General features: G+C 36.0%; 1 protein-coding gene across 1 annotated transcript in view; it reads right to left on the bottom strand.

Moving 5' to 3' along the window:
• The window catches only part of LOC136827252 (uncharacterized), a 57874-nt gene that overhangs the window by 19675 nt on the left and 12645 nt on the right, over positions 1–25554 (bottom strand). The window contains exons 6-19 of the mRNA XM_067085025.1: positions 20423–20540; positions 19659–19786; positions 18716–18924; positions 17317–17428; positions 15071–15295; positions 14055–14150; positions 13698–13784; positions 9528–9647; positions 8206–8328; positions 7042–7227; positions 6738–6784; positions 4565–4818; positions 938–2569; positions 245–481 (exon numbers count right to left, since the gene is read on the bottom strand). Of these exons, the coding sequence (XP_066941126.1) occupies positions 245–481; positions 938–2569; positions 4565–4818; positions 6738–6784; positions 7042–7227; positions 8206–8328; positions 9528–9647; positions 13698–13784; positions 14055–14150; positions 15071–15295; positions 17317–17428; positions 18716–18924; positions 19659–19786; positions 20423–20540 (3574 nt within the window). The remainder of the gene's footprint in view (positions 1–244; positions 482–937; positions 2570–4564; positions 4819–6737; positions 6785–7041; positions 7228–8205; positions 8329–9527; positions 9648–13697; positions 13785–14054; positions 14151–15070; positions 15296–17316; positions 17429–18715; positions 18925–19658; positions 19787–20422; positions 20541–25554) is intronic.

A 25554-nucleotide genomic window follows, 5' to 3' on the forward strand; every position in this document is an offset into this window, starting at 1 on the left:
TCCTCCTCCTCCTCCTCCTCCTCATCATCATCATCATCATCATCATCATCATCATCATCATCATTATTATTATTATTATTATTATTATTATTAGATGTTGGAAAAAAACAGGCTTACACTACAAGCTGCCACAGAATAGGAAACGATAAGTGCAAATAAAAATAAATAAATAGATAGGTAAATAAACAAATAAAATAGATAAATAAATGAATAAATAGGTAAATTAAATAAAATACAGGCTTACCTCTCAAGATTATCTCTCTCTCCTTCAAACTGTCAACAATTTTCTTCATATCAAAGTCATTGAATTTCCCCGTGATGTTGACGTCTTTCTCGGCAATAATGTTTGCAAATTTATACGGGGCTGTGATAGTCTGTTTGGTGTTTCGCGTCAGGAGCTGTCTTCGGAGGTCGAGTCCATTAATCTCTTTAGCTTCTAAGTTTCCTTTAACGCGGAAACCTTTCACAAATGTTTTCTTTCCTGTGGAGAGAAAAATGGTTAATTTGGTGTAGTTAACCTAACTGAAATATTATACAATAAAAGAAAGTTCTGAAAAGTTTGGGTATCATAATGGAATGCATTTGAACAACATATCCGAATAAGGTAGCAAAGTTTTGATAAATAAATCAAGATTAACATAAATAATACTCTTAAATAAGAAAGTGAGAGGGGTAATTATCCAGTCAGCTTCTTTCTTTAAGTCTTAAGAGCAGTGGGCATACTTAGTTTTAGATTGATCCAGCCAATGCTGTCTGGCACAAGGTAGGCATTTGAAATTTACACTTAAGCTGCCTGACATGAGGAGTCACGAGCTATTGATCTAAGAAATGTATCGTGTAACCTCAGTTATTACCAATTACTTTAATATCTGTTAAGTGATTAGTTATTAAAACTTAATCCCTAAGCAATCTGAAAACCAACACTTCACATTCTCACCTGTTATGATTTGGTTCGGGAGGTCCGGAAACACTGCATCTTCATTCAACTTCTTCAGGTCGTAATGGTGAAAGAGCCCGGGTCCAGTGATGCCTTGGTGCAGTATCATATTCTCCCACCTGGTGTTGCCAGATAAAGTTCCATCGGAGTCAAGTCTTACAGCATTTTCACTCAGGGCCTTAAGACTGATGCCGTTGGCGCCCTCGCCATCTCTAGTTGTTATGGGGCCACGCACGGTTAGATTGCTAAACACGACGTTACTGTCGATGACAACCGTTTTGTCCGACGTCACGAGATTGCCCAGTTCCTTTTCTAGGTCTAGTTTGTTGATGGTATTTGTGTAGAGAGAGTTACGCACCTCAACCGGCCCTGTTACAGTTAAGGTTCCACTGTGGTTGAAGAGGGAACTCACGCTCATTCTCCTCGCATTCACGCTGGTCAGGTCAATCCCATTTACCACAATGGGATTAGCCATTGTGACAGAATTAGAAGTCAGATGCTCGAATTTACAGTTACGGACGATCTGAGGGGCTGTGAAAGTCTGTGCACCGTCTACAGTCACAACATTTACAAAATCTACGTTGTTTACTTTTCCCTTCACCTCAAGTTCTTCTGCCACGATGATGTCATCAAAGGTTATTCTACCAGTAACCACCTGTCCTGGTTTGTCTATATATAACGCCTCCGCTCTCAAACGTGCCAGATTGACATTGTCAACAAACCCGGAGACATTCACGCTCCTGAAGGAGACGTTATTCTTGAACGTCTTCTGACCTGTGATGACATACGACTTGTCAAGGGTCACCAGGCTGGAAATGGATTCGTCATTCAAGGTGCTTTCGAATGCTGCCCTCGAGACGTTTAGTCCCTCTTTGAAGGTTTTTGGAGAGTCTACAATCATGGGTAAGTCATCGTCCAGTACAATATCTTTAGCAAGAGCGTCGAAGTCTAGGTTATTGAGGGTACCGTTATATTTTATAGACGGGACTCTCAGATTCTTGAGAAAGATAACTTCGAATTCTTGATTCTTGGTGAATCTGGGGTCGTTGATGCTAGCATTTAGGCGGTCCAGATTGACGCCATCTACTATCCTCGAGTTTACTTGCAAGTCGCCCAGTATAGTGAAACCTCCCGTGAAGTGCTTCTCTCCCTCAATGTTCTGGCTAGTGGTCAAGGTCACAATCTGATGAATGGAGAGACCATTAACCTTTGACCCCTTCGCCATCTCTATGGAATCTATAACAAGGTGGCCAAACCTCTTGTTACCGAAGTGTATTTCACTCCTGTTCGAGATGGCATATTCATCGGGGAATCTCTTGCCATTAATTTTCCCCGTGACTATCAGTTCCTTCTTGACCACTACCATAGGTACTGATATGGTTCCCGAAATGGTGGCTGGCTGGTCAGTGAAGACAGTCTCTTCCATGAACCTCTTGGTGGCTACCCCCATTATGGAATCTGCATCCAACGTTACGATATTCAGGTCTTGTGTGAATTCCAGAGACCCTTTTATTCTGCCGCCATTTGTCTTGAGGGCACTAGTGTTCAGACGATTTACATCAACTTTATCCACTATGCCAGACGCCACCGACACGATCTCCACTGTCAAGTCTTTCAGGAATTTGCAGTGTCCTAAAAAGTCCATTATATGAATTATATGGATGTCAAATTTCATGCTAAAAAGTCCATTATATGAATTATACAGATGTCAAATTTCATGCTAAAAAGTCCATTATATGAATTATACAGATGTCAAATTTCATGCTAAAAAGTTCGTTATATGAATTATACAGATATCAAATTTCATGCTAAAAAGTCCATTACATGAATTATACAGATGTCAAATTTCATGCTAAAAAAGTCCATTATATGAATTATATGGATGTCAAATTTCATGCTGAATGAATGCAAAGTCATAATTAGTTTCCTAGAATGGAAAGGGCACTAATAATATAAGCAACATCATTTGATCACTCGCATTGTCATAAAAATGCGTTATATTAATTATTTAGTTTTCAGATTTCATGCTGAAGATTTTCCAAAAAGTTTTATTCCAGAATGTGAAGTTCATAACTATTTTTTCTAGCATGGAAAGAGCCCTAATTATTATTTCAGCAAGATCACGGTCCTTGAGGAATTCGCAGTGTCCTAAAAAGTACATGATAGGAATTATATAGATATTAAATTTCATACTGAAATTTCCCAAAGGGGTTTATTTCAGAAGTTGAAATTCATAATTATTTTTCCTAGCATGGAAAGAACACTTAGAAATATATAAGCAAAATCATTTGATCATCTGCAGTGTCCTAAAATTACAAAATATGAGTTACATAGATGCCAAATTTCATTTTGAAGATTTTCCAACGCGTTTTCCAAGGAAATTAATTTCAGGATTCGTAATTTTTCCCAGCAAGGAAAGATCACGGTCGTCCAGGTATTCGCAGTGTCCTAAAAAGTTCATTTGTGAATTATACAGGTATCCAATTTCATGCTGAAGTTTTTCCAAAGTGTTATATTTCAGAATGCTGGGTTCATAATTATTCTTCCTAGCATGGCAAGAACCATAATAATTTAAGCAAGATTACTTGATCATTAATTTGTTAACAGAATTGCACAAGAGATATTATTAAAACTAGAAAAATATACGATATTTTCGTTTTCATGCCCAAAAATCCGGAAAACTGGTTATCTATCATCATTACTAAAATGCATCGTAACTGAATATTTATGGTAAAATGCAACACTGATGTATAATGATACATCAATTGTAGTTCGGTAATAAATATGCATATGACAGTTTTTTTTATTTAAATTATCGGTTATGTAAGGAAAATGCATTTTAAAGTTTAAAACAGAAATGAATATATAGACCCACCACTTAAATGAAAACCTTTGTATAACTATTCATCCATAATCTTCCACAAGTATTGGCTTTAGTTCACATGCATGAAATATAAAATAAAAATAGAGAGTTTATTATCACCATCGACGTTGTTTGAATATAAATATTTATAGTTACAGCGAATAATATTTACTTTGGATACGCCTTTGTGTGAGAGAGAAGCCATATACGGTTCATGCTGCTTCTATCAGATTCCTGGGTAATTACTCATACATTAGTAAAACAAACGAATAATATTAACTCTGCATGATATGCCTTTGCGTAAGGAAACTAAGTAAAAATTGCGCCGAAGTTTCTTCGACGCAATCGAGTTTTCTGTACAGCCGCTACAGCGTATAATTAAGGCCACCGAAAATAGATCTATCTTTCGGTGGTCTCGGTATAATACTGTATGAGCTCTCAGCCGGATGTGGTGGCCTGTGTTGTTACGTTGCCAGAGGTACGATTATTGCTAACTTTAACCTTAAATAAAAATAAAAACTACTGAGGGTAGAGGGCTGTAGTTCGGTATGTTTGATGATTGGAGGGTGGATGATCAACATACCAATTTGCAGCCCTCCAGCCTCAGTAGTTTTTGAGATCTGGGGGCAGACAGAAAAAGTGCGGACGGGCAGACAAAGCCATCACAATAGTTTTCTTTATCAGAAAACTAAAAAGCAAATGATTCAAGCTTCCTCGTCTCTCAAATTCCTAAGGAAATATACAGAGAAACTATCACCACTAACCGAGGGGAACTTCTTCATCAATGCTAGGAATTGAAGACACATTGACTCCTCCAACAGTCGCGTCACGTCCCCTGAGAATTAGCGTATCTGCTACGACGGGGTTCAGATACGTTGCGCCTGCTATCGTATTTTCCTCCGTCGCACGGACGAAGTCGCTTATTGGAATGCTGTTTATGTTCCGGGCGTTCAAGTTCCCGACGGTCAAGGGTCTGGTGAAAACCTTCGTTCCTGTCACGGGCTCCTGGCGGTCTTTCCTGAAGGAGGGGTGATTGAAAATATATTAAGACATAAAACAATTATTGAACTGAATTGAACTGAATATAGAATTTAGGCCAATGGCCAAGCATTGGGACCTATGAGGTCATTCAGCGACGAAAAAGAAATTGACAGTAAAAAGTTTGAAAGGTGTGTTTGAAAGGTGTAACAAGAGATAAACCTCGCAGTTGCACTATGAATCAATTGCTAGGAGAAGGTGGAGAGTAAGATGGAAGAAAGAGAATATGAAAGGAGGTACAGTAAAAGGAACGAAAGGGGTCGCAGCTAGGGGCCGAAGGCACGCTGCAAAGAACCTTGAGCAATGCCAACAGTGCAACACATAAGGTGCAATGACGGCACTATCCCCTAAAGGGATAAACAATTATTTATCAACAGCTCAGCACGTAGCTTTTTCTGGAAGGAAATTATATATATATATATATATATATATATATATATATATATATATATATATATATATATATATATATATATATATATATATATATATATATATATATAGATAGATATATGTACAGTATATATATATATATATACTATATATGTATATATATATATATATATATATATATATATATATATATATATATATATATATATTTATATTTATATTTATATATATTTATATTTATATATATTATATATATACACATATATATATACACACACATAATATATATATATATATATATATATATATATATATATATATATATATATATATATATATATATATATATATATATATATATATATATATATATATATATATATGTGTGTGTGTGTGTGTGTGTGTGTATATATATATATGTGTATATATATAATATATATAAATATAAATATATATAATATATATAATATATATATATATATATATATATATATATACTGTACATATATCTATTTATCTATATATATATATATATATATATATATATATATATATATATATATATATATATATAACTTGATAAAATTTAGGCTGACAAAAACAGTAAATAAAGTTGGAGTGGTTGGACAGCAAAATAAGGGAATCCAGAAAATAGATTATATATATGAAGTACAAGGATTTTAAGGTAAATACTGGAAGAAGCAATTGTTAGAGAGGTTGGAGAGCAAGATTGAAGAAAGGAAGAAAGTAAAAAAGCTAAAATGTGGGTTCAGCTAAAGGCCGAAGTGACTGCAAACACCCTTTATTAATAATGTCTACAGTGCACCATGTGAAGTGGACTGACGGCGCTAACCTCCTGCGGGGAAGGGAAATATAGAATTTTGAGGCAAAACACTTGGATATGAATAAGGCTCACTCCTAAACTCCTCCCTCACAAAGAAGAAAACCCCTCGCTTGCGGAAACGATAGCAGGAAAAGAATGATCTTGCCCCATTAATATTCATAATTATCTCTGGTGAATAAAAGGTGCCAGCAATAATTTCGTGGGGGTATAAAACTGCCCCAGTGAATGTCATATGCACACTGTTCCCATTAATTTTCAGGCAGTTGGTCAGAATATGTTGTTTCCGCGCCATTTTACTTTCATTTAATATTTCTTTGTTTATCTTGAGTCATCTGCAGAAAGTCTCTCGAGATTGTTTACTTTGTGGGGAAGAAGAGTTTTTCAGAAGGAAAAGACTTAGAAGGAACGGAAACTTCTCTAACCAATGCGATAAAGGATTATATATTTCACTCTTTTACCGGGAAAACAAGAGAGTTGTAAGACACTGGATGTATAAAATGTAATCAAAGTAACGAATAAAATGTAATCAAAGTAACGAAAAAAGTTATGACTGCAGTTTATTAGCAGGTTGATAAATCCCTTCATTAGCAGCTATAGAGTATCGAAATATTTACATTACATGATTCCGGCTGGACTGTCAAAGAAAAAACTGCATAGCCTACCTGACAATATCTGTCAGAGTTTTGCTAAGAGGGAAAGGCCTCCCTGTCTTGTCCAGGGAAACAGTGTAATTAAGCTTTGTGGTATTCAGTCTTGCCGATGTGGAAAGCCCCGTTCTTCAAAATCTTCTTGCCGCTGATAATTCGATTCTTGTGGCCGTCCAGAACAGCATCTAACAATACAATCACAAGAGGGTAAGGTCTCAGTTAAGCTATGATAAATTTACTAAAGTGGAGTTGCCACGTATTGAAATATAATGCCTGACAGTTATGGAGGGTAAAAATATCAAAAACGTACTAGACTTACACAAGTGACTTCCTTACCTTCTAAATTTTTGCTGATAGACGATGTCTTCCTCTCTAACTCGACCACTTTGTCTTCAAATGTGATGTGGTCGAGGCTGTGCTGATGATAATCTAGAAGCTCGTGGGAGTGATGATCGGTGGGTCTAAGAAGAATGGTATCTCCTTGTAGGTTCTCCGTGTCTAAATTCTGGGGTGGAATCGGTCCAAGGTTAGAGGTACCATATGTACCATACAAATAACTGTGTATGTAACTGCCAAAAACGTTCTCAGAGACCCTTTTTGATTACAACTCTCAGCAAGTTTATAACAGTACATTTACGTGTGTGGTGCTACTATGATTAAAACAGTTCTTTTTAAAATATAAACAATCAGTGCTCTGGAGTGGATATTATCTGTGATAAAGAATCCAGTTGGTGATTTGTCTATTTGCCTGTGGACCAGTCAGCTTTCGTTCATTAGGTCCTGGTCCCAGGTATGAACTGATTGCTGCTCTCTAAAACCTTTGTATCTGGAGTCCTAAAATGTGTTGTCCATTCCAGGGATTCATGAGTGTACCTTTATTTGTCTTTCAGCTGAATCGGGTAAGGTTGCATATTGTCAAGGAGACTTCCTACTTACTGACAGAAAAATTATCAGCATGATTTCTTTGGCATGTTTTAGGAACAATTAACAAAATTGTGTTTTATCTGAAAGCTATCACAACTTCCTCTGGGACACTTTTCTATTGCCAACCTTTCTATAGCCATTAAATTAAAGTCCAACAGTCTCTTAATACCAAAGCACCATTTGCTCTCATTTGTGACATGAATACTTAGCTAATGTGTCGATGCTCATGTGTTGTTGATCAACACAGCAAGTCTGACTAATAATTTGTCTCAGGATCATTAGAAAGTTTACTGAAATTTCTGGCAATGTGAGGCAATGCTGGTGAGGTTATGAATGCCTCTGACCATTGTGTATGGATTCCAGCCTATCTGCTTTCTGCAGTGTAAACAATGTATATCTGTTTGGCTAAACTCTTGATTGTGTTAGTACCAAGCTTGCATTCACCAATACTATAGAGAACTCCATCAAAACCTTGTCCAGTGACGTACTATCAAAATGAATGAGATTTGGCGTGAACGTTATATCAGTATATGACTGCAAATTCTACTTCTGTACTTACACCATGTACCCAGACTTCCCCTCGTATGATAATTGGCCCTGAAATCGTATCTCTGTTTTCGATGCTATTATCAATTTTGAGCTGAAATTTCCTCAGGACAGATTCTTGTCTTTGGTATTCAACCTGTGGATAGAAATATAAAATCGATACAAGTTATACATCCATGTGGTTAGTCATAAAACAAAGTATTCGTTCATAGAAGTGACTTTCAATCAAAAATATTTCCGTTATACTGAATTGAAGGAATGCATTCCAGCCCCGATAAACAGATTGATGGAACATTCTGGCTGTTGAAAAAACAATTGGCAAAACTGAATTCAAGGAAAATTCCTGTGGTTTCTTATCCATTCTCTTAAAAATTATTCTTCTCGACCGCATTTCTCGTTTTAATTCATCTTTACGAGAAAACAAAGAGGTTTTCTACACCGAATGAAAAGGAATTAAAATGAAAGTCAACGAACCATGAGAAATAAAATGCGTTGGGGAAAATGTGCACAAAAAAACTTTATATCAGTGTCCTCTTCTAAACTTTTATTCTAATAACTCTTGTTTATTCAGATTTCAGGTTTCAACTTTACTTCCCACTTCTGTATATTATTTTTCTTCACCAGGCTAAAATATCAAGGCTCAGGTATCTTGCTGATATGGTATTTATTAGGAAACTGGTTGGTAAAAGAGCAATCTCTTTTTAATTCTACACATTTTAAAGAAACTGAAAAAAAATGTAAGACAAGGGGTGAATAGGAACTAATTGTAACTGGATAACAAGTAAAAATATTCGTTCATGAGATCACAAATGATAGAATTTCATTAAATCCATCCAAAGCAATGAATAGAAACACTCAGTTTATAAACGTCACAAAACTGAATCTGTTTCAGATACTTCTACTTAGCTCATGTTCATTCAGACCTAAAATAGTTGATTCCCATCAACTATTAAAGCACAAAGCTTAAAAAGTAATTGAATGCATATAACCGTTAAATAATGATGTATTCACCTGTTGGAATGGAATGGAATAGAGAGTTCGGACCAACGGCCAAGCACTGGGACCTATGAGGTCATTCTGCGCTGGAAAGGAAATTGAGAGTAGGTAAGTTTGAAAGGTGTAACAGGAGAAAAACCTCGCAGTCGCACTTTGAAATCATTGTTAGAAGAGGGTGGATAGCAAGATGGAAGAAAGATAAGAATGGAGGTACAGTAAAAGGAACGTTTTCACCTGCTGACCGAAAAAATCAACAGGAAAGGACACTCAAACGGCAGAAAACAGCCAGAGAAAACGTTAAACGAAACGACTGGAAACTGAGAGAACGTTTCGCCTGACCTCTAAATCTCCAACTCTCTTATGCAGTTCTTGAGCCTGAAGACTAAGTGGATCTGGGAGTTCCAGAAGCTCCGCCCTAATCTCCAGGGCCACCACTCCATTTTCACCATTTGCCAGCACCTGGGGAAAGGGAGGGAGAGGGGCTTTTTAAACAGGGCTTTGGTGGCAGACCACCGATCTACCGCGGTGGCATAGGTTGAAGAATGCTGTCTGTTTGAAAAGTACCATTTTCTGATTTACCAAAATTAACAAGTTTATTAGTTATTTCCTACAGATAAGATTTGTGGTTTGTGAAAATTTGGCTATAAAACCCAGTTCACTACTAGAGTACTTTCGGCTATCCAGGGCTGAAGGGAGTTAGAGGGGTTGAACAGCAAGACAGAAGAAAGGAAGTGAGAACGGAGGGAAAAATAAGGGCTAAAATGTGAGAGCAGCCAGGGACCAAAGAGACGCTGCAACCAACCTTTTAGTAATGCTCACAGTCCACCGCGCGAGATGCTCTGACGGTACTAGATCTCTACGAGTTAGAGATAATATGGGGTTAATTAATTACAAATTTCCTTGGAAAATAGAAACATATCAAAGAAGATATATTTTCCTTCAGAGATGAAGATAGATGCAAACCTTACATTAAAGGAAATTAGTTGCAGTGTACAGTTAATTGTAATGATGAGTAATATGCTGCCGATGCCTTCATTAAAAATTGCTCGAGATATTCTCCAAGAATGACAGTATTCATACAGTGTGGGATGACAGTATTCATACAGTGTGTTTGATAGTTACCAATTATTTCTGTGCTATGCCGTTGGAAGTAATAGGGTACGTACAAAATAATTGTTATTATGCCTGTGAAATTGTGAAAAAAACTAGTTTTGTAGTCATTGTGTAGGAATGCGTGAGAGAGAGAGAGAGAGAGAGAGAGAGAGAGAGAGAGAGAGAGAGAGAGAGAGAGAGAGAGAGAGAGAGAATCGTAATGACTGTGCCATGCAAACCCTCTGAACATTACACAATTATAAAAATAATAGATTACCTCTTACGGCGAAAGAAGAGTTTAAATTTACTAGTATCGGAATAATCTGTCAAACGTATTTATGAGAAATTAAGTTTTATCTGGTTTCCGTCTGAACTTCCAAATTATTCCAAATCATTTCAGTGTGAAAAAAGTATGAAATATGAATTTCTTCCCTTATATGTATATGTCACTCTCGTGTACGCACGCAAGCGCGTAAGAGTGTGTGTGTGTGTGTGTGTGTGTGTGTGTGTGTGTGTGTGTGTGTGTATGTAAAGGTCCTATTAAATTTGGCGTTGCCCCAGCGAAAGGTTAAGCGTCAAAGAAATTGCATTTCCAGTGATGGAGGACCAATATCACCGTCTAAACTGAGCCATGGAGTACGGGCAAAGAAAAATAAATAAAACATAAAACATTAAAAGTTTTGTGACTAAAAGCTTTGACAGACAGCTCAAAGGATTTATTATCTATTATCATTTTATGCCACTTAACTTGAATAACTAAAATATCATTAAATATCAAAAAAGGTTTTGACTTGAATAAATAAAATATACAATATTAAAAAAGGTAGTTGATCAAACGGTTTTATTGACAGCTCAAATGATTTACTATATCATCATCAACTTTATTCCACTTGAACTGAAATAAATTTCATGAATATTTTAAGGTGAAAGGAAGTTTCATTTCGAAAATGAAACTTGCTCTTCTGACTATTCGAGAAAAGGGTAAATTTGACGAGAAAAAAAAAAAAAAAATTTTTTTTTCAAAATGTCAACAACTCTAACATTCATTTTCCTCCATTTCTCTTTCCCAGGATTCTAATCAGGACAATAAAAACGCCTTTTTTGTCAAGTTGGAAAAACGCAGAAGGCAGAGGGAAGATGTTATCTGATTCAACTCGGGCACCAAGTTACAACTTTAACACGAAATATATCTGATGAATGTATGTGGATTATCTTTTTGAAAATGCATCGTTTTTTAGTTTATTCCTGACATTAGATTCCCACTGTAATTTTTTTTTTTTTTTTTCGTTTTGATTTTTCTGCCATTTCCATTTTGACTGAGATATTCTTGCTTGCAAAAGGGTTGTTATTCTCACGAAACAAAAGCAGGAGCTCTTTTTTTTTTTTTTTGATAAGGCAGCACGGGCTCTTGCTCCTAGAGCAGTCAGTATTGGGTTCTTGGCATTTCAGGATTTATTCCTTCTAGCAGGAAAAAAAAAGAGAGGAATAATTAAAGAGTTCTGCTTTATGAAGAAAGGAATTACACCTTAACATTGTCAGCTCATAGATAAAAAGCGTTTTGTTTATGAAAATCAGAAAGAGCTTTGTATTAAAAAAAAGCTTAAGATGATCAGATGTTCGTTATTAAGAAAAATAACAGAGCGCGCTTTTTTTTTTAGAAATATCATACAAAGAGAGAGATTTGATTTAGATAAAAATAATAATAAAGCGAGCTTTGTTTCCAGAAAAACAACGGCGCATAACCATTAACACAGTCGAATCATACGTAAGAAGCGCTTCGTTTATAGAACATAAAAAAAAATAAATTTACATAATTTACGTAAACTTCACAGAGTGAACTACGAAAGTGAACAAGCCCCGAGGCTCCCTGGGGGTCCATGTACTCTCGGCACCATAAATTCTCGCAAATTGGGTGCTAAATGTCCGCTGCTCGCCCTACAGCGATTCCGTTTATGTCGTTTACCTCAGAAGATGAGGCTGGTATTGGATTTAGTCTCGTCTCTGTGCTTCACCCCTTTTCCTCCCTGCTCGAAAAACAGAGGAGACTGGAGAGAGAGAGAGAGAGAGAGAGAGAGAGAGAGAGAGAGAGAGAGTTCTTTTGTATGTGTGTGTGTGTGTGTGTGTGTGTGTGTGTGTGTGAGAGAGAGAAATAAGAATGTGTGTGTGTGTGAGAGAGAGAGAGAGAGTTCTTTTGTGTGTGTGTGTGTGTGTGTGTGTGTGTGTGTGTGTGTGTGTGTGTGTGTGAGAGAGAGAGAGAGAGAGAGAGAGAGAGAGAGAGAGAGAGAGCAGAGAGAGAGTGTTCTTTTGTATGTGTGTATGTGTGAGAGGAAAAGAGAGAGAGAGAGAGAGAGAGAGAGAGAGAGAGAGAGAGAGAGAGAGAGAGAGAGAGAGAGAGAGAGAGAAACCCACACAGACACAAACGAGAACATAAAAAAAAAGAATAGTCTATATCCATCCCTTCTACAATGTCATCCTCATTTTTATACAACAGACTTTAGACGAATATTCATCCTTTTTTTTTTTTTTACCTTTGTTTTAGTTCTCTCTCCAAAAGCCAAAAGGGAGCTGTGACGCACTCACTCGGAGGCTGACTGATAAGGTGGAATTGCTGTTTTGACGCTCCGGTAAAAAAAAAAAAAAAAAAAAAAACATGAAAAAAAAGCGAGTGCATTTGCCGCGTTTGTCAGTAAAGCTCGCGACTTGTATTTCAGCTTGTGCGTTCATGAATCAGTGAACTTCAGCGTATACATTCATGAATGAATGAGGCCGAAGTCTCTCTCTCTCTGTCTGCCTGAAAATGGGGACGTCATTCAGGAGGAATGAGAGGTTTGGCTTTGAAGGAAATTCGGTGCTGTCACCGGGTTAACACTGCACTAGAGCGTATGCGAGCAGAGAGAGAGAGAGAGAGAGAGAGAGAGAGAGAGAGAGAGAGAGAGAGAGAGAGAGAGAGAGAGAGAGAGAGAGAGAGTTTGAAAAATATAATAGTTTGCAAAATTATTAAATTATCAAGAACTTCAAAGTCTTTTGAGGCTTCCCACAATAATTATATGATGCTGACTGATTTTTTTACAAACTCTCCCTCAGATAAGTAGACACACAGAAGTAAACGAGTCAGGGATTCAGTCTGTTTACGCTATAAAGATTACAAAGGTATGACAAGAACAACCAGATGTATCACTGAAAAAACTGGATTTCGAAGAGAAGGAAGATATTAGAAGAGGGGGACATTATTGAGGGCTAAACCACAAAATATTTAATGAAAAAATAACTCAAGAGACTCTGTACTGCCAGCTATGGGTTATGGATAGTGCGATGTTTTCTTGACTAACTGCATATCTCTCTTTACTGGGGAAATTAGATATCTCTGTACTGATGAAAAGTTAAAACAAAATAAACTCAGCAAGCTTTCCAACTCACCAGGTCAATGTCTGTCCTTGCTGGGTCCAGGTCAGATGCTGCTAAAGACCAGTCCTCTACTTCAAGGTCCAACTTGGTTGAATATATCTGCGGAAGAGTAATGTGTCAAGAAATGCTTCAGTTTGGACTATCAATATAAGATCAGCATTTTGCCAGTCAGAGAACTAACTTTCCTTGCAAGTTAATTTTTTCCCAAACATTACAGTACATGCTAGTCCTGGGTGCCATTTGTACTTGAAAATCAATAAGAGGTTTACATTTATCACTGAATAAGTAAAGTAAAATATTCTCCTTTTCTCATGAAATTCTTGCTCCAACAACTACAACATAAAACATGGAGAAGACAATGGGACATACCTCCTGAATCTTTTGGATGGTACCATTCCACGCATAAGCAACAACATTGTTTCTTTCTCCAGTCAGCAGAATTGCATTATCTCGATTTGAAGGACTCTGAAAATGGAACTTTTATGAAAAGTTTTGTAGCGGGTGACTTGGAGTCATTAAAAATTTCCTGTTATTCCAAGAAACGGTCTATTGATAAGTAGTAAAACTTAACTGATATCAAAAGTGAATACAGTAAGTGAAATGCCACCAACAGTTTGTAGTAGTAGGAACACCACAGTCTGTATTCGTAGATAATGAATATAGGCTGGTTAAAGATGGACAGGTTAGAATGAACAAATACTTAACAATACAAGACAACAATGAGAAAAGTCTTATGTCCTAAAAGTTTGTTGTTTTAGTTAAGCCCAGTTTTATTTTGCTTACATCGACTCTTATTAAATGAACAGCACTTAACACAAAGTCCTAAGGTTTTCCCAGCAACAGGCCCACTGGTACACCAAAATGTCCTCTTAGGTTGTGTCCACACTACTGTAAAAAAAATTCATAAACACATGTCGGAAACTTATCGACCACATGTCACGAACATGTTGAATGTAAAGTGAACGACTTACAGATAGTTCTACCCAGTGCTTCAAATGATTATCCAGCATTTGCCAAGGTTGGTTCTCAACTCACGGTTGTCAACTTGTTTTCAACATGTTCGTGATGTGTGTGTAATAAGATGGCTACGTGTTTCAGACATGTTTTTACTGTAGTGTACACTCATCATTAAACGAGAAATGTTTCTTAAAAACTAGTTAAGTGAATCTTCAACCTTTCCCTGAAATGGAACTCCTCAGGAAGATTTTCAGTCTATGGACTAAAATACTCACATTAAAATGAACAAAATTCAACCTTTCCCTGAAATGGAACTCCCCAGGAAGATTTTTTATGGACTAAAATTCCAGTAAAATGAACAAAATTCAACCTTTCCCTGAAATGGAACTCCCCAGGAAGATTTTCAGTCTATGGACTAAAATACTCACATTAAAATGAACAAAATTCTGGAAAGACGACAGGCCATTGGGGAGTTCGAGCTCCTGCTTGAACTCCAAATACATGCCATCCTGATGGTAGACCCTGGCGACGGAGTGGCACACCACCATCAGGTAGTTCTCGAAGTTCATGGTGAAGACCTGCCAGGTCAGCACGTGGTCAGTCGTCCTGATGGTTTGCAGCTGCATCATTTCGAATTCGTGGAAGCGGTTGACCTGTTTGGAAGGAGAGGAATAATTATGGGAATTCTTCAGATGTGGTTGTGATTAGGTTCCTGGATTATGGAACAAGGGAACAGTGACCTGTTTGGGAAGAGGGGAATAATTAAGGGGATTCTTTATATGTGGTTGTGATTAGGTGTCTTGATTATGGGACAAGGGAATAGTGACCTGTTTGGGAAGAGGGGAATAATTAAGGGGATTCTTTATATGTGATTGTGATTAGGTGTCTTGATTATGGAACACGGGAATAGTGACCCATTTGGGAAGAAGGAATAATCAAGGGGATTATTTAAATGTGGTTGAGATTAGGTTTCTCGATTATGGAACAAGGGTGTATGGAACAAGGGAATTGTGACCTGTTTGGGAAGAGGGGAATAATTAAGGGGATTCTTTATACGTGGTTGTGATTAGGTGTCTTGATTATGGAACAAGTGAACAGTGACCCATTTGGGAAGAAGGGAATAATTAAGGGGATTATTTAAATGTGGTTAAGATTAGGTTTCTTGATTATGGAACAAGGGAATAGTGACCTGTTTGGGAAGAGGGGGAATAATTAAGGGGATTATTTAGATGTGGTTGTGATTAAGTGTCTTGATTACGGAACAAGGGAATAGTGACCTGTTTGGGAAGAGGGGAATAATTAAGGGGATTATTTACATCTGGTTGTGATTAGTGTCTTGATTATGGAACAAGGGAATAGTGGCCTATTTGGGAAGAAGGGAATAATCAAAGGGATTATTTAAATGTGGTTGAGATTATGTTTCTTGATTATGGAACAAAGGAATAGTGACTTGTTTGGGAAGAGGGGACTAATTAAGGGGATTATTTAGATGTGGTTGTGATTAGGTGTCTTGATTATGGAACAAGGGAACAGTGACCTGTTTGGGCAGAAAGGAATAATTAAGGGGATTCTTTAGATGTGGTTGTGATCAGGTGTCTTGATTATGGAACAAGGGAAAAGTGATCTGTTTGGGAAGAGGGGAATAATTAAGGGGATTCTTCAGATGTGGTTGTGATTAGGTGTCTTGATTATGGAACAAGGGAATAGTGACCTGTTTGGGAAGAAGGGAATAAACAAGAGGATTATTTAAATGTGGTTGAGACATGTGGTTAAGTGGAAGTAATTGACCTTTTTGGGAATAATTAAGGGAATAATTACGGGGATTATTTAAATGTGGTATAGTGGAAGTGGTTGACATGTTTGTGAATAATAAAGGGAACAATCCAGGGGACTACTTAAACGTGGTCGTGATTAGGCTTCTTGATTATGGAACAAAGGAGTGCTGACCTATTTGGGAAGAAGGGAATAATTAAGGGGATTAAGTTTCTTGATTATGTAACAAGGGAATAGTGACCTGTTTGTGAAGAAGGGAATAATTAGGGGGATTATCTAAACGTGGCTGTGCTTAGGTTTCTTGATTATGGAGCAAGGGAATAGTGACCTGTTTGGGAAGAAGGGAATAATTAAGGGGATTCTTTAGATGTGGTTGTGATTAGCTGTCTTGATTATGGAACAAGGGAGTGGTGACCTATTTGGGAAGAAGGGAATAACTAAGGGAATTAGGTTTCTTGATTATAGAACAAAGGAATAGTGACCTGTTTGGGAAGAAGGGAATAATTATGGGGATTATTTAAATGTGGTTTTGATTGGGATTCTTGATTATGGAACAAGGGAATAGTGACCTGTTTGGGAAGAAGGGAATAATTAAGGGGATTATTTATATTTGGTTGTCATTAGGTTTCTTGATTATGGAATGAAGAAACTTGAAATTATAGTTCAAATAGCATGTTTTAGAATGCACATACCATTTTTTACTTGCAAAACCAGATGTTTCTTTTCATGAACTGATTTTCCTAATTTTACGACTACCTAAGACCCAGAAGTAAACTGAACCCCAAAACACATGTTAATCCTTCTTAGCATTTAAGAAATACAAAAAAAAAAAATGCTCCAATTCCTTGCAAATATCACTAAGGGAAAAACGGGAGAAAAATGAACACTGGGAAATGAATACCTCCATTTCATGAATTAAAATGTCATTTCCGTTCCTGACCCCGACCATTATTGTTCTGGCACTAGTCCACACCTTCATGTCAGTGCCATTCACATGCCACATTTTGGACAACCTGTTACAAAAGAAAAAATTACCGCCGCACTTATCAATACAACGGGGAATCAATAGAAGGTGAGAGGTCATTTGCAGCTGAATTCAATGTGTTGGGCAGGCCACGTGTCCTCATGACATGGCCATCTTTCTTTTAGAAATTTGCTTAATTCAACAGTTTATTACAAAAATACATATCAGGAGTTACAATCACCTTTGTTTACATTTTTGGTAAGAATTGATTGTAATGTATGAAGTATAAATGACTAAATTTAAAATGTATTGTTACTTTACTAATCCTAAGCACGAAAACACAAAAAAGGCAAATTGAGAAAATATTAACTTATTCGCATCATTTTGTATATATTCATTTACAAATATATGATTTGTTTCAGTGACTTAGCATCTACAGTAATTACTGCTTTTCGTCACCTAGAATCTAAGCATTAAATATCACGTGGTAAAAATGAAAAGGAACAATGTATATATTTGTGTCCTTGGATAGTAAACTGCACAAAGCTAATTTGTAATTATTTACATATCTAGACGCTTTTTAACAGAGTTTTCAAGATATTACTTATTGCATTGCCTAAGAGTTATAAATAAAATACAATAAAATATTACTTAGATATTTCTTAAAATTTAACTATTTAAATAAATACAATGAGCTGTTACTTGTACATTTCATGAACGTTATAAATTAAATAAATTCAATGTATTAAATTCACGAAGTCAAGACTCAGAATAGGAAAATCCTATGACATTACATGACCTTATCCTAGAAAAATCCTATAACACTAAATGACCTTAACCTAGGAAAATCATATGACACTATATGACCTTATCCTAGAAAAGTCATATAACACTAAATGACCTTAACCTAGGAAAATCCTACTACACTATATGACCTTATCCTAGAAAAATCCCATAACACTATATGCCCTTAACCTAGGAAAATCCTATACCACTATACGACCTTAACCTAGGAAAATCCTGTAACACTATATGACCTTAACCTAGAAAAATCCTTTAACACTATATGACCTTAACCTAGGACAATCCTATAACACTATATGACCTTAATCTAGAAAAATCCTGTAACACCATATGACCTTAACCTAGGACAATCCTATAACACTATATGACCTTAATCTAGAAAAATCCTGTAACACCATATGACCTTAACCTAGAAAAATCCTATAACACCATATGACCTTAACCTAAGTTACGTATCACAGACCTACAAAAACAGCTAACACCTTTTAAACGAGCCACTGAAGAAGGGGACCAGAAAGCAATATCCACTAACCTTTTCATCAGCCTGTCAGAGGAAGTACTAAGCTCAATAAACTTGTGATCGCTGCCGGTGGCATCAAAAGTAAAGAGCAAAATCTTCCTCAGGATGGAGCCGTGGACGTCGACGAAGGTTTCCCCAAGTCCCAAGTGAGTCACGGGGTTCACAAACGTCATTTTAGTGGATCCGTCTACGAATTCTAGCGGTTGCAATCCCTCGTCGTCCTTGGAATTCGAGTTAATGAGAGGAAAATGCGGTAGAGAGAATTTGTGGGTAAACGCAGATTTAAAATAAAATAGACGACATATCATTTCCGCTCATGAACAGCAATGTCAGCTGATGGACAGAAATGTCAGCTGATAGACAGAAATGTCAGCTGATGAACGGCATTGTCAGCTGATGAACAGCAATGTCAGCTGATGAACGGCAAAGCTTTGTTGCTTGGGAACTTGTCAACTTACGTTACTATGGCGTTATAAAACACAATATTAAGTTTTTCCCCTTAGAATTTCTTAAGCATTTTCAACCAATGAATGATGAAATGAGGATTTGAAGAATAACCTGGTTGTAAAAAGGGAAATTTTCCTACCCGATGACCATTTTTAAAAATATAAATAAAGTGGGTATCTGATAACATGGAGAAATTTACTGTAAAACTGGCGAGATTTAAAAATATAATTTATATAACTGAAAGTGGATCCCATGTGCCTCTCAGAGTACAAGGGGTGCAATAAATAAACCAATAACAGATAAGCTTCTTTTCACCGCTAATAATAGCTAGAAATGATGGACTTAATGAGTGAATTATAAAAATTAAGGCTTAAAGTCAAGCACTGGGGCACTGTCAGCTGAAAAGATGGAGTTGGATGGTTGGGTAGCAAGATACACAGGAAGGATGGAACACCAAAGGAAGGTAAATCTTCATTGCCTCAATAAAGCAGTATCTAATTCGACTTACAGAGTTATAAAAAGAAACGACAGTTCCATTGGACGTGATTATAACCCTCTTGAGACCGTCCACGGGGTCGTAATTCTCGAGAAAGTATTCAAATCCAGTAACTACTTTCGCCTTCAGTTCACGGGGGCCTGGGTCAAGAGAAAAAAGAACAATCTTTATTGCACACTTTTGATGGCAGGGCTACCTTGATTGTGTGTGGGTTTGATAAAACTGAGTTCAACGTGGTTTGAATTTTCTGAAAAAATGCCCCATTCAGCAATAAAAAAAAAACTCAAAAATAACAAGAAAATATTGTCTGAAACATGCCTTATCAGCAATTAAAAAAAAACTCAAAAATAACAAAAAAATGCAACAGTCATTCTCAAAGCATTTTCTGAAATCTGCCTCATCAGCAATTTAAAATAAATTAAAACATCAAAAGAAAATGTAACAGTCATTTTCAATGCATTTTCTGAAATCTGCCTCATCAGCAATTTAAAATTAAAAAATCAAAAGAAAATGTAACAGCCATTCTCAATGCATTTTCTGAAAAATCCCTAATCAACAGTTAGAAGATCTGTCAGAAACTAACGTGAAAATGCAACAGTCATTCTCAATGCATAAAGTTACTAAGAGAACTTTTTGAAGAGCAACCAAGCCTTCAGGAAGGGCTCAGTCTCTACCGAATTGCTGCTCAGCTTATCTCTCAAGAACCAGGAAGCCAAACCGGAGACTCGTCGGAGCCTCTCCTGATCTCATCAGCATAAAAAACAAAAATATCTTACCAAGTGCAGTGCAAATCTTCTCCGAAGATTGTTGATCGCAGGGAACGCAGACATTTCCGAAGTATTTTCCACTTACGTTCCTACACAAGCAATACCCAGGGACACAGCAAGCGCAGGTCTGAAAAACGTTCATGACTTTATTCTGATATTCTGGAGACGTGTTTCTTTTTTGGTCGTCTGATGCCACTCGTTATACTGAAGGCTCTTGAATTGAAATGAACTGAACTGAATATAGAATTTAGGCCAAGGGCCACGCACTGGGACCTAGGAGGTCATTCAGCGCTGAAACGGAAATTGACAGGAAGAGGTTTGAAAGGTGTGACAGGAGGAAAACCTCTCAGTTGCACTATGAATCAATTGTTAGGAGAGGGTGGAAAGTCAGATGGAAGAAAGAGAATATGAAAGGAGGTACAGTAAAAGGAACGAAAGAGGTTGCAGTTTGGGCCGAGGGCTCGCTGAAAAGAACCTCCAAGTAATGCCTACAGTGAACCGCATGAGGTGCACTGACGGCACTAACCCCCTACCGGGTGAAAGCTCTTATGCTTGCTGAAAAAGTCCCTTATTCTAGGAACAATAAATAAAACTAACTCCAGTGAATTTGGTTACAACTGGCCACTAGTCTTTGACAGAGAGGAGAATCATAGATTCACTTTGAATAAATTACGTAGAACTTTCTCAATTAATTGAAATAAATAGTTTTAACCCCAATCCATTCAAAGAACATGAAGATGAGAGAGAGAGAGAGAGAGAGAGAGAGAGAGAGAGAGAGAGAGAGAGAGAGAGAGAGAGAGAGAGAGAGAGAGTATCGCTTGCTAAAATTTATTTTCCTTAGGGTAAAAATTCACTCACTCAGAGAGAGAGAGAGAGAGAGAGAGAGAGAGAGAGAGAGAGAGAGAGAGAGAGAGAGAGTTATTGCTTGCTAAAATTGATTTCCCTTAGGGAAAAATTAACTCACTCAGAGAGAGAGAGAGAGAGAGAGAGAGAGAGGGAAATTATTGCTTGCTAAAATTGATTTTCCTTAGGGGAAAAATTAACTCACTCAGAGAGAGAGAGAGAGAGAGAGAGAGAGAGAGAGAGAGAGAGAGAGAGAGAGAGAGAGAGAGAGAGAGAGTATTGCTTGCTAAAGTTGATTTTCCCTAGGGCAAAAATTAACTCAGAGAGAGAGAGAGAGAGAGAGAGAGAGAGAGAGAGAGAGAGAGAGAGAGAGAGAGAGAGAGAGAGAGAGAGAGAGAGGTTAAAACAAAAATGCCAATATAGTTAGTGTTCCCCTTTGCACTTTTTACCTCCATATGCACAACCAAAATCCCTTTACCCAACACGAGTCCAATTCTCTCTCTCTCTCTCTCTCTCTTTCTCTCTTAAAGAAAAAAAAAGATATGGCTTTTCGTAAATATTTAATAAAGAGTTAAACAAAACGTGCAATATTCATATCAAGAATTTAACTTTATATTTCAACAAATAATGAACCCATAATTATTTCCATTACAATATTTCAAAAGCTGAAAGAACTGAATTTGTATACAAAGCCATCGCCAACAGTTTCAGTTTGACTGTAAAAGGTTGACGCGACTTTCTCCCCTCGTGCTCTTTCAAGAAAAATGCCTGGAAATCACAGATGCGATATGACAGCCACCGTTCTTTAACTTTCACTTCGAAAGCACGGTGCCGGGAGCGTGAAAAACTCTGTAACTGCATTTAGCAGTAATCCCCTCCCTTAACAAAAAAATGTAGTGAAAGTTTTTATTGCTTAAAGTCCTGGTTCAGCATTCACCCTTTTTACAAATAAACTAGAAGGATATGGCATGTTAATTATGACAAAAACTGGATTAGGGATAAACGAGAATGAGTGGGAATGTACGAACTTAGAAAAAAAACATACATATCACTCTATTCGAGAAAGGGTTGTATGTTGTAAATTGCGATTTTGACATTGGAAATCAATTACTTTGAAATTATTAGCTTACTAATTCGATCTTGGAAGCTATCCAATATGAGCTTGTAAGCCATCTATATATCAAAAACAGGATTACGAATGACACTGAAAATGTATGAAAAAAGGGCACATACGCATGACTATTTGCGAAAAGTTGTATGTTGCAAACAGCCATTTTGACTTTGTAAATGACCTACGCTGACCTCACCAGTTTTCTAATTCGATCTCGCAAATTATATCTATCATGATCCCGTATATTCTTTGCTTTGACCACCTAAACCCACTTTTGACTCTTCCAATCTAAAGCCTGTGAAGTCTTGTACTTAATTCACTGAGGATTCCAATGAAAATCTAATCGAGAAAATGAATTTTAAAACTGTTTGGAATCAAAGACGCCAAACCAATTGCAAGTCTCTTTGACTTATCGTCTCTTGAGAAGAAGAAGAAGAAGAAGAAGAAGAAGAAGAAGAAGAAGAAGAAGAAGAAGAAGAAGAAGAAGAATAGATTCAAGAAGTCGAGGTTAAAATGGTCTTCTGAACAAGTGACGAAATCCAAATGATCACAGAATAGAAGAAAAAAAAACAGCCTGAAACCTAATTCGCCGGTTGAAAACTTTGAGCAACAATTACCCGACTCTACCCTGTCTTGACGTAGTTTTAACTACCTTAACAACCCTATTAACGACAATTATGGCAGTTTCTTTTCCTAACGGAACGTTACATAGTCACAAAAGTACGTGGTGAACTCGTACGCAATTTTCGTCGAATAAAATATAAATCGAGTTGCTAAGGCCAGTTACAAAACGCTTGCGAAAACGTATCTTTTTTTTTTAAATATACCATATTCTTTGTTCGTGATGCCCCTAGGTCAAAGGTAATACACCTGAGTAACAAGTAAAGTACCTGGATTTAAAGCAGCATACCCAAACCACTTGCATAGTAACTATAAAATATAGTGTCACATAGCAAATTATTTCTTAAAATGTCCTGTTTAGATATTATTATTATTATTATTATTATTATTATTATTATTATTATTATTATTATTATTATTATTATTATTATTATTCAGAAGATGAACGCTATTCATATGAAACAAGCCCACCAAAGGGGCCACTGACTTGAAATTCAAGCTTCCGAAGAATATGATGTTCATTATGATGATAATGACGATTACTGTCCCTTGACATTAGCCTGTTTTATTAGTTACTGATTTTTCCTGTATCATATTATTATTATTTTTCTTCCTCTCTCTGCCGACTTCACTCATATTGAATTTTAGTGTCTCCACACTGAAAAGGGAGGATGGCGTTCGAGACAGGATGTGGATTTCTTAAATATATCTGGTCTCCAAATTGTTGGCAATTTCAAGTTATAAAAATTATGTTTTGTTATAAAAATTATGATCGTTCACAATGTCGGTCTGTGAGGTCCAGCTCTAAAATTACGAAAATTCTGTAGCAATCATAACAACCCCTTTTTTTTAATATACGAAAATTCAGTAGGTAATTATAACATTGTAATATAAAATTCGGTAGGTAATCATAACTTTTTTTAATATACGAAAAATCAGGTAGAACTAACAACTTTTTTTTTCTAACATACTAACATTCTATAGGTAATCATAACCTTTTTTTTAATATACGAAAATTCGGTAGGTACTCATAACCTTTTTTTAATATACGAAAACTCGGTAGGTAATCATAACCTTTTTTTTAATATACGAAAATTCGCTAAGCAATCATAACCTTTTTCTTAATATACGAAAATTCGGTAGGTAATCATAACCTTTTTTTAATATACAAAAATTCGGTAGGTACTCTCATAACCTATTTTTTTAATATAAGAAAATTCAGTAGGTAATCATATCCTTTTTTTCTAATATACGAAAATTCAGTAGGTAATCATAACCTTTTTTTATAATTACGAAAATTCGGTAAGTAATCATAACCTTTTTTTATTAATATACGAAAATTTGGTAGGTAATCATAACCTTTTTTTCTAATATACGAAAATTCAGTAGGTAATCATAGCCTTTTTTATAATTACGAAAATTCGGTAGGTAATCATAACCTTTTTTTATTAATATACGAAAATTTGGTAGGTAATCATAACCTTTTTTTATTATATGAAAATTCAGTAGGTAATCATAACCTTTTTTTCTAATATACGAAAATTCAGTAGGTAATCATAACCTTTTTTTAGTATACTAAAATTCGGCAGGTAATCATAACCTTTTTTTAATTAATGTACGAAAATTCGGTAGGTAATCATAACTTTTTTCAATATACGAAAATCTGGTAGGTAATCAAACCCTTTTTTTCTAATATACGAAAATTCAGTCGGTAATCAACCTTTTTTATAATTACGAAAATTCGGTAGGTAGTCATAACCTTTTTTAATTAATATACGAAAATTTGGTAGGTAATCATGACCTTTTTTTGATATACGAAAATTCAGTAGGTAATCTAACCTTTTTTTAATATACTAAAATTCGGTAGGTAATCATAACCTTTTTTTATTAATACGCGAAAATTTGGTAGGTAATCATAACCTTTTTTTAATATACCAAAATTCGGTTGGTAATCACGACATTTTTTTTAAATATAATAAAATTCGGTAGGTAATCATAACCTTTTTTTATTATTATACGAAAATTCGGTAGGTAATCATAACCTTTTTTTTAATATACTAAAATTCGGTAGGTAATCATAACCTTTTTTACTAATATACTACAATTCGGTAGGTAATCATAACCTTTTTTATTAATATACGAAAATTCGGTAGGTAATCATAAGCTTTTTCATTAATATACGAAAATTCGGTAGGTAATCATAACCTTTTTTTTAATATACAATCATTAATATACAATCATTTGTCATGAATACAATCAACACGGAAAATGCTTTGTTTTCCATCAACACACCGCCAATGAACAATGGCTGCAATGCTAGTACATAACATTTACATTTGAATTCGGCGCACAAAAGGTATTAAGGGATCAGCAGAACGACCGATCAACGGAATCCAAATGATTAATGAGAATTGAGAATTTTTTATCTACGGGGGCGGGGGCTGTTTTGGAACGTAGGCAAATGATTTGCATAAGCACGTTTTTTTTATTTCATTTTATTTTTTTCAATCGAATAATAGTACGCGAACCTGTTTTTCGAAAATCTGTTATAAATTCTGTTCATTGA

This window comes from Macrobrachium rosenbergii, chromosome 41 (assembly GCF_040412425.1).
Source record: "Macrobrachium rosenbergii isolate ZJJX-2024 chromosome 41, ASM4041242v1, whole genome shotgun sequence".
Lineage (NCBI taxonomy): Eukaryota > Metazoa > Arthropoda > Malacostraca > Decapoda > Palaemonidae > Macrobrachium > Macrobrachium rosenbergii.